This window comes from Macrobrachium nipponense, chromosome 9, assembly GCF_015104395.2.
Source record: "Macrobrachium nipponense isolate FS-2020 chromosome 9, ASM1510439v2, whole genome shotgun sequence".
Taxonomy (NCBI): domain Eukaryota; kingdom Metazoa; phylum Arthropoda; class Malacostraca; order Decapoda; family Palaemonidae; genus Macrobrachium; species Macrobrachium nipponense.
Genome location: NC_061110.1, coordinates 65,815,414 through 65,829,030, shown reverse-complemented (window position 1 = coordinate 65,829,030; position 13,617 = coordinate 65,815,414). Strand labels below are relative to the sequence as shown.

Genomic DNA, 13,617 nt, shown 5'->3' with positions numbered 1-13,617 from the left:
GGTGTACATCAATCAAGTGTGACACTTGAGATCACTCACCTGTCTTTAATTGTAGCATAGGTATTTCATCCAGTTAATGAAAAAATTTTATGTTAATTTGGTTTTAGCTAAATGAAGAAAGTAATATTTATTGAAACTTTGTTTTACCCTCATTATCCCTTTCAAGGGTACCACTTATAGTGTGACATGAGTGACACACTGCAAATAAATTATTGCTCAATATTCTTCGTGACATCTTTCAGCTATACAGGTACTATCCTACTTACAACCAAGTTTGGTTCCGACCCACTGGTTGTAAGTCGGAATGGATGTAAGTCGAACCTTAGAAAGTGGCCAACATACTGGGTAGGGTATACTATCAAACCTTTGCTATATAAGTGCCTACTTAGTAATGTAATGTAATGTAGAACAATCATTATTTCAATCTTTTTACCATAATGTACTTCTACTAATACATTTTAATCATTTATGTAATAGTATATATTACGTACAATCAGGCATTGAGTTACAATGGGATTAGGTTCTTGCATGCATGTCAGAAGTCGATTCTTACGTAAACTGGTTTGCAATTCAGTCTACAGTACAGTTAATACCAAATGATGCTGCAGATAGGGCAGGGTAACTCAAACTGATGCTGCCTGAGTGATGAGAGTTCTCATGCCTGAGTGATGAGAGTTCTCATGAGATGGCGCAGTGCCAAGTAACTCAATGGTCAACTGTCTGAAGTAAGGTTGTAAGTACGAGTGGTCGTATGTCGAGTAGGTTGTAAGTCGGATAGTACCTGTACTCTGTTTTTTTCCATCTGTCCATCCGCCTGTGGTGTTTGCGTATGGTAACACTGCATCCCGGGCTTTAAATAGTTACGCTATGTGTAAGTTTTAGGTAAATAAAAGGATATCTGGGAGTACATTTGCAACTGAAAAGTGTTTTAATAAATTACAGTATGCAAATTACACCTTTAATATTCAAAATAGGATATTATTATTATTGTTGAATGTAAGCAATGTAACTGTAAAGCCTGGGGCGCAGTGTTACCATACGCAAACACCACAGGCGGATGGACAGAGGAAAAAAAAACAGAGTATAGTCATTTTACTCTGCCTTTTATTTTTCATCCATATCCTTTGCTTTCTTCCTACCTAGCTGCCTAACGTCTTCAACTTTACTTTGCTGTAATTTGAAATGCTTCAAGTAAGCTCTAATAATCTAAAAATGAATGAGTAATCTCAGATTAATTTATTACATCAATGATGAACCCCTGAAATACTTGTCAGGTATACAGAAGTCCATGTGCATGGTGAATATTTTTACGTTTTTTACATTAGATTGGTAATTTTATGTATAGTGTAAACTTTGTTTCCATGATCCTGCTGTCAACCTCCACTAACCTTGTGCACAGTGCAGGACTAGGGAAATTTTCTAATTACATATAAGATATAACTACTAGTTACCATTTCTTGAGTAATGTATCTTAGAATGTAATATTAAATGTGTGATCTGTGAGTTTTATTTAATATTTTTCAATCAGAATCTTTACTTGATTGAGTTTACATTCTGATGGACTAGACTCAGTAGTGGTGCATTTAGGAAAACTATGTTGTCCAAAGGATAATTTTTAAGGATTAAGTGGTTCTCAGATTCACAAACAAAGGATTAAATGGTTCTTCATTGAAACAGCTTTTTATATCTGACGGGGAGTAGCCTAATCAGCAGTTTAGATTGTTTAACCTTTAGAACAAGAATATTGGTATAAAACATCATATTCTTATATACTCATCTTATCTGTTACTGTAGAATTATTTACTTATGCGTAATTTCCCAAAAGGAATTGGATATGTTTGAACTTGAATGGTCTTCAAATGTATTGGTTTAATGTGGAGAGATGAAATTCCTGTACCTTTATTTATCCTTTGTTGTTATGAGATCACTGATAATGTGAACAGGTTAAAGTTCAAGTCATTCAATATGGTCTTGTCTGCTAGGTTTTGGTAACTGTGCCCAATTCAGTGCTGGAATGTCCAGGTGCTGCTGCTGTGCATGATCTACAATTATCGCAGGTTCCTCAGAAATGGTTTACTCCAATTTCTAAGCCCCTTCCTGTATTTTGGTGAGTATCACTGGCTACAATTCTTTGCATACGTCATATTAGTACCTCATAAAGAAAATAAGTGAGTTCTATGGAACAAAGTCTGCTTTTATATATACAGTGGGTCCCCGGTATCGCAGGTGATAGGGCCCGCAACCACCCACGTTAAGCAAAAATCCGCGTTGTTGTTATCCCCTCTAAAAATGCTTAGAACTGGCTATAATCTTTGTTGATTTAAGATGATGATGATGATGATGATTTAGCAGTGCAATCCAGTGAATGAATGATGATATGACAGCACAGTTAACACTACACTGTCTTAACAGAGAACTGTTTGAGGGAAGGGCATTGTGTGCTGCGCGTTTTTCATTTTTGTGTTTTGTAAGATGATTTTGAAGTGATATTGCAGAACAGTAAAGTGTTATAGGATGAGTTTAGAGCATATTTAAAATATGTGAGTAGTTTGTAGAAAACTGTAACTAATGTTAGTACATATTGTATAATACAGTGAACAGACTCAGCTATTCATGGGTTTCTCTTAGGAACATGCATCAACCCATCATTCACAGAAAATTTGCCTATTTGCGGTATGTTTCACCAATAGATATTCACTAAATGATGTGTTTTCATATCACTTTCATGACTAAATGCACTTTTTGTGATAAAACTATTTAAATATTCAAAAATGTTCTGGTATAAGCATTTTTAGAGGGTTTTTCTTGTGTCTGAACTATCAAAATAGGCAGTTCTAAGTGTTTTTAGAGGGGTTTTAAGTATTTGTGGATTTTAGCTATTTTTTTTTTGGGGGGGGGGACCATTCTGGAATATCCCCTGTGAATGTGGGGGTTCATGGATGTACGTACGAATGTAATGGTAGATTTGCTCACGTCACGGTGATCTAGTACGTACATATTTTTATGTTAGTATTTTTGTGAATGAAAACATTTATGATAAAAAAAATTATTTACTTTACTGATTACAATAATACACTGTATTATTAATGTAAACACAGCAAAATACAGTAATCAATATATACTGTAAAGTATATTTTTGTGTTTTGAAAAATGTTTGTCCCAAACCCAACTAATGCATTGTTCATGGAATGGAGCATCAACAGTGATAAAAAAAATTCTTGTGTATGTACATTTTACAATGATTTACTAATTTTATAATGTAAATACATTAATGTGTTATTTCACTTACAGAGTCCATTTATTAGCCAATTCAGGGACTCTGAAGTTCCTTGTTAGATGAATGGTTTTTGCGTTCAGCCACCATGCTAATGGTCCGAGAAGTTCAATTCTTGGCCTGGCCCACGCGGAATCAGAGGAATTTATTTCTGGTGATAGAAATTCATTTCTCAATATAATGTGGTTCGGTTCGCATAGTGAACTGTGGGTCCCGTTGCTAGATGACCAATTGGTTCCTAGCCACGTAAAATATATGTAATCCTTCAGGCCAGTGGCCCTAGGAGAGCTGCTAATCAGCTCAGTGGTCTGGTTAAACTAAGATATACTCAACTTTTTCAGGGACTAATTATTTAATCGAATGGTACTTTGGCACAATGTACAAAACACTTCCCACTAATCTTGGGTAGTACTATAGTGTATTGTCAGATGGTGTTACTTATGGTGTTTACTCTTGACATACGTGGGTTTTATTGCATTATCCTAAGTTATATAAATGGAAGTAGGCTAAAGAGTGTATGACCACCCTATTCACCCAGCATATTGTATCTCCTACTGTTACAATCTCGTTTAGTTATACATATCAGATTACTTTCGTCTAGTACGCAGGGAGCTTTATTTTACAACATCCAATATGATGTGGGAGGCGTCCAATAGCTGCATAGTGCCCAGAAACATCTAAATAAGGAGCTGCTTTCATTACATTGTAGAGAGCATTTTGTACATGAACTTCCCTGACAGATATATACTTAGCTATAGTCTCCGACGTTCCCGACAGAATTTCAAATCTCGCGGCACACGCGACAGGTAGGTCAGGTGGTCTACCTTACCCGCCGCTGGGTGGCGGATGTACGAACCACTCCCGTTTGCTTGTCAGATTTTTCTCTGTCGCGGGAACGATAACAACTGTTGTCGGTTCCTCTCGATAGTTTTTCGATTCTCGCTTGCCTGGAGTTAATTTGGACTTCTTTTGGTGACGTATTCGCTTTGTTTGGCTTGGGATACGCTGATTGTGGACCGGTTTGATTTTGATTTTGATTTTCTTTAATGATGTCTGACCTAGATTCAGTAGTTAAAACTTCGGTTTTGTTTAGGGTTTGCGTGAATGAAGGATGTAAGGTGAGGTTGCCGAAAGCTTCGGTAGACCCCCACACGGTTTGCATGAAATGCAGGGGGAATGAATGTTCTTTTGCTAACCCTTGTAGTGAATGTAAGGGATTGAATGAAGAAGAATATAAGGCTCTCTCTTCTTATGTTAGGAAGTTGGAACGTGATAGAGTGCGTAAGGCTTCCTCTAGAAGTTCTAGTAGATCTAGAATGAGTGAGTTGGATGTGGATCCTAATACTAACGTAGAATTAGAACCTTCTTCCCAAGTTGCAGCCCCTGCTCCCCGCACCGAAGCCGAAGATTCGCCTTCGGAGGCGGCAGCTCTGAGAGCCACGATTCTTTCTATGGATCAGAAGATTCGTCAGTTGGAAGGTAAGGAGAGTGTTAGTGATCAGTGCAGTGTCCCCAGTGTTGTGGAGGGTGCGTCTGACCGGCTCCTTAGTGCCTCTAGGCCTAGACCTCTTCCAGACTCCCAGTTCCAGTGGAGTAGGAAAGTCGAAAGCCACAAGAGGGCTAGGGAGAACCCCCACCGGCCAGGCGTCCCCTCGGCAGATCCTGAAGTACGCTCCCAGGCTGCCTCGGATCGCTACAAGAAGGAGCTCCTACGCCAATGCTTCTCCTCTTCGTCTTCTCCCTCTCCGAAGAGAGGTTGGAACTCCCCGGATGCGTCGCGCCCGTTGAAGAGGGCTTGGAAGGCTCCCTGCAGTCCTTTGGCTTCTAGTCCGGAGGTTTTCCCGGAAGAATCGTCGGTGGAGGCGAAGAAACCCAAGAAATCCTGTGATCGTTCTTCTTCTCGCGCTCCCCGCTCGGCGCCTGCTTCCGAGAAGAACAACAAGATTCTCCTACGAGAGTACTCGCGGGACTTCAAGCTCAGATCACGGCGCTAGTCAGACTCTCTAGCAGTTAGGTCACGTAGGAAGAAGGACGTTTCTCTTCCGATCAAGAGATCTAGGTGCCGCTCTTCAGAGGATCGTTCTCCTCTTTTTAGGCGTTCTCCTTCATATGGGGAGGTTTCGTATGAAGGTAGGGGCTCGCGTGAGCGCCCTCGCTCGCCTGGCTCTCTTTCGACTTCAAGGCGCCAAACATCGGTTGGACGCTCTATGGAGAAAGAAGTTTTTTCTCTAGATTGGATTCCCGCTTCCGGTAGGCGCACTGCACTGCTCATCACGCTATTTCTTCAACTCCCTCGCGTGAGACTTCTCCTCAGCAGCCTCAAGATCCTAGAAGGCGCCCTTATACAAGTAGGCGTTCTTCTTCCAGATCACTCTCCTCGAGTGTCGATCGTGGGAACTTCTCTCCTGACAGGCATCAAGAGTCTGGTAGGAGTCGTGTGCATGATAGACGGCCTGCTGTTAGCCGCTCCCCGCAAGGTAGGCGCCAAGAGCCTACTGCACATCGATCTCCTAGTAGGCGCTCGTCTCTTTTAAGGCGTCATACTCCTGATTATTCTCCTCGGGGCAGACAACAAGAGTCTTTCAAGCGCCCTTCTCCGTGTAAGCGCTCTCCCGCTTCTAGGCGCACTACTCCTGACCGTTTGTCTCTTGGTAGGCACCAGGAATCTCGGAAGCGCCCTTCTCCAGGTAGTCGCTCGTTAGCTTTGAAGCGCCCTTCTCCTGAATGTTACCCTCTTGTTAGACGTCAAGAGTCTCGCAAGCAGCCCTTCTCCTAGTAGGCGCATTTCGCCTTCCAGTCGAACTTCCGTTGATCGTACGCAACTGGACAGGTATGGAGAGCCGCGCAAGCGCTCTGCTCTCGATAGGCGCTCTTCTCCTGGCAGCCGCTCGCCTCAGGATAGGCGCAAAGAGTCTAGTAGGCGCTCGCCTCCTCGTAAGCGCCCTGTGGATGTTTCCGAGGATTCTCGGAGTAGGAGCCCTTCCTCTCCTTCGGCTGAGATTCCGTCTACCTCGAAGAGGGAGTCTCATCGTAGACAACCCAGATCTTCTCATCGTTCTCCAGTGGATGTGAACTCTTCTAAGAGAGGGCGTTCTCCAACCTCTCGCTCAACTCCTACTAGGATCCCTTCGTCACCAAAGGATCTTCCGCGCTCGCCTCGACAAGACGTCCTAGAAGGTTCGGATGAGGAACCGAACACTTCTGTCTGCTGTGTCTTCTTACAAAAAAAAAAAGAAAAAGCTTACAGAGCTACTTTTGCAAGTTTTTGGGTATTCCCTTACTCCTACGGCTCCTCCTTCTCCTCACTCACTTTTTTCAACGGCGAAGACAGCGAAGAGTTCTTCTTGTGTGAGGATGAAGCCAACTCTTTCAATGAAGAAGGCACTGAGGAGTTTTGGTTCCTGGATGGCTTCCAAAGAAGAAGCGGGGAAAACGATGTTCGCTTTTCCTCCTTCGAAGTTATCAGGACGCGCTGGTTTTCTGGTACGAAACAGGAGAGTCCTTAGGATTGGGTCTACCGTCTTCGGCTGATTCGGATTTTTCGGCGCTGGTAGATTCGACAAGGAGAACTGCCCTTAACTCTGCTAAGACGACTGGGGCAATGAATGAATTGGATCACATGCTAAAAGGCATGTTTAGAGTGCTAGAAGTATTTAACTTCCTTGATTGGTCGTTGGGGGTCCTAGCCAAGAAAATTGAAGTGCCAGAGTCATTTTCGCCAGAAGATCTCATGTGTGTTTTGTCTTGTATGGACAAGTCGGTAAGAGACGGAGCGAGTGAAATCGCCTCCCTGTATGGGGCCGGGATCGTGAAGAAGAGGTCTGTGTATTGTTCCTTCTTAACAAAGTCTGTCTCCCATGCCCAGAGGTCTTTTTTGCTGTTTGCTCCTCTGTCTGCTCAGTTTGTTCCCTAAACATCGAGTGCAGGACATTTCGAGATCACTTTCGGCCAAAGCCACCCAGGACCTTTTGGCACAGTCGGCAAGAAAACCTCGCCCTTCCTTCCCTACCAAGGCTAAGAAGGAAAAGGCAAGTGTTCGAGAACCCTTTCGAGGGGCGTCTTCATCAAGAACCTCTACGTTTAGAGGTCGTAGACCTTCAAGAAGGGGTAAGACTTTCGCCAAGTCTGTTAAAGCCCCCAAATAACTTGCAAGTCCTTCAAAACAACGGTGGGCGCCAGACTCTTAGAGTTTGCAGAAGTCTGGGCCCAAAAAGGGGCGGATCCTTGGACCCTTTCTATTTTGATGGAGAGGTTACCTCATCCTTTCGTCGAAAGACCTCCCTTGACGACCATCCCAAGGGAACTGACGGCCAGGTACAGAGACCCCATCATGAATCAAGCTCTCCATCTAGCAGTAGATCAGATGCTGGAGAAGGGGGCTATCGAACTAGTGACAGACCATCATTCATCGGGCTTCTACAACCGCCTTTTCCTAGCGCCCTGAACTTCTTCGTAGAAAAGAAGAAGTTCACGATGGAAACGCCTTCATCAGTGCTGGCAGCACTTCGTCCAGGGGACTGGATGGTTTCCTTGGATTTACAGGACGCTTACTTCCACGTACCGATCCATCCTTCCTCGAGGAAGTTTCTCAGATTCATGATGGGGGGGAAAATTTTTCAGTTCAGGGCTCTGTGTTTCGGCCTCTCGACGGCCCCTCAAGTGTTCACGGGGATTTTGAGGAATGTGGCTCAATGGCTTCATTTGAAAGGGGTGAGGATATCCATGTACCTCGACGATTGGCTAATAAGGGCCAATTCAGAAGATCGTTGTTTGAAGGACTTACAAGTAACTTTAGAATTGACGAAGGCGTTGGGACTTCTCGTCAATTTCAAGAAGTCGTCACTAATTCCCGAGCAAGAGTGTGTGTATCTCGGGATACAGATGAACTCTCTGAGTTTTCAGGCTTTTCCCTCTCAGGAAAGGATAGCCCGAGGATTCGAGAGAGTAACAACCTTCTTAGGGAAAGAAGTATGCACAGTGAGGGAGTGGATGAGTCTGCTGGGGACGCTCTCCTCGCTGGAGCAATTCGTTTCCCTAGGAAGGTTGCACCTGAGACCGCTCCAATTCTTTCTTCATCGGAATTGGAGTCGTCGTTCTCAGGATTTGACGTTCTCCCTGTCGTTATCCCAGGACGTCAAGAAACATCTCTTATGGTGGACAGATCCCAACCTCTTTGCGAAGGGACTGTCTCTTCAATCCCAGACCCCCAACCTGGTGTTGTTCTCCGACGCGTCGCACACAGGGTGGGGGCAACTCTGGGAACCAGCGAAGTGTCAGGTACCTGGGTGGGGGACCAGGTAGCCTGGCACATCAACAGAAAGGAGTTGATGGCTGTGTGGTTGGCTCTGAAGGCTTTCGAGCCCAAAGTCAGAAGATCGGTAGTGCAGGTCAACGCGGACAACACTACAGCTCTGGCATATATCAGGAAACAGGGGGGGACGAGCATTCCTTCTCCCTGTACGAGACAGCAAGAGACCTTCTTCTGTGGGCAGAAGAAAGAGGAATCAAGCTTCTCACCAGGTTCGTGCAGGGAGAAAGGAATGTAAGAGCAGATCTCCTCAGCAGGAAAGATCAGGTCCTTCCCACAGAGTGGACCCTTCATCTGGATGTATGCCAGAGCCTGTGGAAGTTATGGGGCAGGCCACACATAGACCTCTTTGCCACGTCAAAGAACAAGAGGCTGGATCCTTACTGCTCTCCGATATCGGATCCAGAGGCATTAGCAATAGATGCTCTTCTTCTAGACTGGAACGGACTCGACGTCTACGCGTTTCCCCCCTTCAAGATCCTGGGGCTAACCATCAAGAAGTTCGTAGAGTCCGATTCAACGAGAATGACCTTAATCGCTCCCTTTTGGCCGGCCCAAGAATGGTTCACAGAGGTACTGGAATGGTTGGTGGACCTTCCAAGATCGCTCCCGCTAAGGAGCGATCTACTCAGACAACCCCACTTCGACAGGTACCAACAAAATCTCCTCGCTCTCAGTCTGACTGGCTTCAGACTGTCCAAAGTTTGGTCAGAGCGAAAGGCTTTTCAGCAACAGCTGCTAAAGCAATCGCAAGAGCGAGGAGACCTTCCACCTTGCGTGTATACCAGTCAAAGTGGGATGTCTTCAGACGTTGGTGCAAGAGGAAGAACATTTCCTCTTCCAGTACCTCTGTGACCCAAATTGTGGATTTCCTTATTTTCCTCAAAGAAGAATGTCATCTGGTTGTGTCAACTATTAAGGGATACCGCAGTATGTTGGCGGCGGTATTTCGGCATAGAGGCTTAAATATATCCGATGATAAGGACCTGCATGATCTTATTAGATCATTTGAAACCATTAAGCGTCCTCATGTAGTACCGAACTGGAATCTAGACGTAGTTCTACAATTCCTTGGATCGTCTAGATTCGAACCTCCTGGCTTAGCCTCTTTCAAGGATCTGACGAAGAAGGCTAGTCTTCCTTTTGGCCCTAGCTAAAGCTAAGGGAGTGAGTGAGCTCCAAGCTATCGAGGGCAATGTAGGGTTTAAGGAAGATTCTATGGTGTGTTCGTTTCTTCCAAATTTCCTTGCAAGAATGAAAACCCATCACGGCCTTGGCCCAGGAGCTTTGAAGTTCGTAGTTTATCTTTTCTAGTAGGGAAGAGCCTGAAGAACTCTTTGCCCTATGAGAATTATGAAGTATTTCCTTAAGAGGAAGGAACAACTTAAGGCTAATCAAGATGTGCTTTGGTGCTCTGTAAAGGACCCCACTCGGCCCATGTCGAAGAATGCTCTTTCCTTTTTTCTGAGAAGCCTTATTACAGAGGCACATGTTGCCTGTAAGGAAGAACATTTTAGACTACTGAAAGTGAAAGCTCACGAGGTGAGAGCCATCGCAACTTCGCTTGCATTCAGAAAAAATATGTCTGTGCGGAACTTGATGGAGGCGACTTTTTGGAGATGCCAATCGGTTTTCGCAAACCACTACCTACGTGATGTAAAAATCACATATGATAAATGCTTCGCCTTGGGTCCTTTCGTATCGGCGGATTCGGTGCTGAAACTTATCCTATGTAAATTTTTTATATGTTACCCTATATTTTATATTGTTGTTTTTTGGTTGTCTGAAAGAGGTTGCAGGAGGCACCTCTTTTTGTCGTAATATTAACCCTTTGTATTTTGGTTAGGTGGTCTGGTGGGTTTTGGCTCCTTGCAGAGGTAGTGGTAAGGATCTGTTAGGTAAGCGGACAAGGTCCCTCTAACAGGATCCGACTTGGATTCTACCACAATAGGGGATCACATATCCAGTGGTAGCTCCGAGAGTCTTTCAGCATCAGGTCACGTCCTAGCTGTAGCTCTCCAGGCAATGCAGACTCAGAGACAGTATCTATGAAGTCTTCATCCTGAAAAGGTGAGAACCAAGGTTTTTATATCCTACAACATTAGTTGTTTCCTGTCTTACCTGTATTATTTAGCTGTCTCTTACCCTCCACCAAGGGTGCCAATCAGCTAAGTATATATCTGTCAGGGAAGTTCATGTACAAAAATGATATTGTTAAACTACAATAAAGTTTTGTACATACTTACCTGGCAGATATATACGATTAATGGCCCACCCAGCCTCCCCTCAGGAGACAGGTGGAAGAGAAAATCTGACAAGCAAACGGGAGTGGTTCGTACATCCGCCACCCAGCGGCGGGTAAGGTAGACCACCTGACCTACCTGTCGCGTGTGCCGCAAGATTTGAAATTCTGTCGGGAACGTCGGAGACTATAGCTAAGTATATATCTGCCAGGTAAGTATGTACAAAACTTTATTGTAGTTTAACAATATCATGTTTAGCAGATTACCCATTTTGTCAATAACTTGCTGTTGGTGACTGTCCATGTAAAGATTTTCTCTTTCTTTACATAGTAATTACTTCTTGCTGCTGTGTTGGAGTTTGCGGTAAATTGGCTTATTTCTGATCCAGCCACCATCCACCTCTGAAGAACTGATGGATCCTCTGTCAAACATATAGCCCCATGTCATCCTTGATGACTACATTAATCTGTTCGTGGGAAAATCCTGTTGAAATTTGTCCAGTTCTAGATACAATCTTAAGTAGTGTTTGAAACACCTTTTTTACCAAACCCATCTTTAAAATCACTGCTGAATTTGGTTTTATGGTTAAGCATTTCTTACAGTATATCTTTTTTTATGAGCTTCAAACTTATGAATCCAAAAAGAATGCCACATCCTTTTTTTTATGAGCTTCAAGTTTATAAATCCAAAAAGGATGCCACATCCTTTCTTAGGAGCTTCAAGTTCATGAATCCAAAAAGGATGCCACATCCTTGCTTATGCGCTTCAAGCTCAGAAAGATTAGTGAGTAATTGTTTCTTGAAGATGGGAATACACACCAAGTTGGTCTGAGTAATGCTTGCACATTTAGGCTAGATCAGACAATCAAAATATAACTGAGGGAGTTTTGTAGTTGATACTTTGTTGTTCCAATGTACACCATATGCTCTAAAATGACCACTTTTCATAGGTTTTTCATGTCTCATCTTGCTTAACCCTTTAATGCCGATTGGACATATTAACCCTTAAACGCCGGAGCGGTAAATAAAAAAATGACTCCCGTGTGCCGGAGCGCGTAAGCGGAAAAAATATTTTTTTCAAAAAATCACAGCGCGCTTAGTAGTCAAGATTAAGAGTTCATTTTTGGCTCCTTTTTTTGTCATTGCTTGAAGTTTAGTATGCAACCATCAGAAATGAAAAAAATTATCATTATCATATATAAATAATGCGATATATGATAGCGCAAAAACGAAATTTCATATATAATTGTATTCAAATCGCGCTGTGCGCCAAACGGTTAGAGGTAACAAGTTACTTTTTTTTTTGTTGTAATGTGCACTAAATTGCAATCATTTTGATATATAACACATTGTAAAACGATAAAAGCAACACAGAGAAATCTTATCACAAAATGATGCATGAATTCGTAGCGCGCGGATGTAAAAAAATAATTTTTTTAAAAATTCACCATAAATCGAAATATTGTTATAGAGACTTGCAATTTGTTTCAAAATGAAGGAAAATGATTGAATATTACGATACTGTAAGAGTTTTAGCTTACAAATGCAGTTTTTTACCATTTCGAACGAGTTAAAGTTGACCGAATGTCGAATTTTTGTTAAAAAAATTTTTTTTATATGCAAATATAAAAAAAATGAGAAATGCTACAACCTTCCAATAATTTTTTGTTATATTGTGCATGTTTTTGCGCTACATTTTCATATATTAAAACTTTAAAAAAGCGTAATATGAAAGGCTCAAATATTAGGAGAATGTGACCTAAGCGTTTCCGAGTTTCCGAAATTTTCGGCCGAGAATCGGGCGCGCGGACGGAATAAAAATATTTTTTTCAAATATTCACCATAAATCGAGATACTGTTCTAGAGACTTGCAATATGTTTTAAATTGAAGATAATGATTGAATATTACTAGACTGTAAGATTTTTATGTTACAAATGCGTTTTTTTTACCATTTCGTTCGAGTCAAAGTTGACCGATCGTAGTTTTTTTCGTACTTATTGTACTTTATATGCAAATATTTCAAAAATGATAAATGCTACAAAAACCTTCCAATATTTTTTGTTATATTGTGCCCGTTTTTGCGCCATTTCCATATATAAACTCTAAAAAAAGCGTAATATGAAAGGCACAAAATATTAGGAGAATGTGTCCTACGCGTTTCCGAGATTTTCGGCCGAGAATCGGCGCGCGGACGGAATAAAAATATTTTTTTCAAATGTTCACCATAAATCGAGATATTGTTCTAGAGACTTGCAATATGTTTTAAATTGAAGATAAATGATTGAATATTACTAGACTGTAAGATTTTTATGTTATATAAGCTTTTTTGACCTTTTCGTTGAGTCAAAGTTGACCGGTCGTAGTTTTTTTCATACTTATCGTTACTTTATATTCAAAATATTTCAAAAATGAGAAATGCTACAACTTCAAAATAATTTTTTGTTTATATTGTTGCATGTTTTTGCGCACATTTCCATATATAAACCTTTAAAAAAAGCGTAATATGAAAAGGCTACAAAATTAGGAGAATGTGACCTACGCGTTTCCCGAGATTTTCGGCCGAGAATCGGCGCGCGGAGGGGAAAAAAATATTTTTTTTCAAAAACACACCATAATTCGAGATACTTTCTAGAGACTTTGCAATTTGTTTTTTAAAATGAAGATAATGATTGAAATATTACTAGACTGTAAGATTTTTTGTTATAAATGCCGTTTTTTTTGGGGGACCTTTTCGGTTGAGTCAAAGTTGACCGATCGTAAAAAGTTTTTTCGTACTTACGTCTTTATATGCA

At 42.0% G+C, this 13,617-nt stretch overlaps 1 protein-coding gene across 7 annotated transcripts in view; it reads left to right on the top strand.

Annotated features, from left to right (window-relative positions):
- Positions 1-13,617, top strand: part of LOC135218426 (protein arginine N-methyltransferase 7-like) — a 261,517-nt gene that overhangs the window by 118,941 nt on the left and 128,959 nt on the right. For all 7 annotated transcript variants that reach the window (XM_064254737.1, XM_064254738.1, XM_064254736.1 and 4 more), the window contains exon 7: positions 1,983-2,107. In XM_064254737.1, the coding sequence (XP_064110807.1) occupies positions 1,983-2,107 (125 nt within the window). The remainder of the gene's footprint in view (positions 1-1,982; positions 2,108-13,617) is intronic.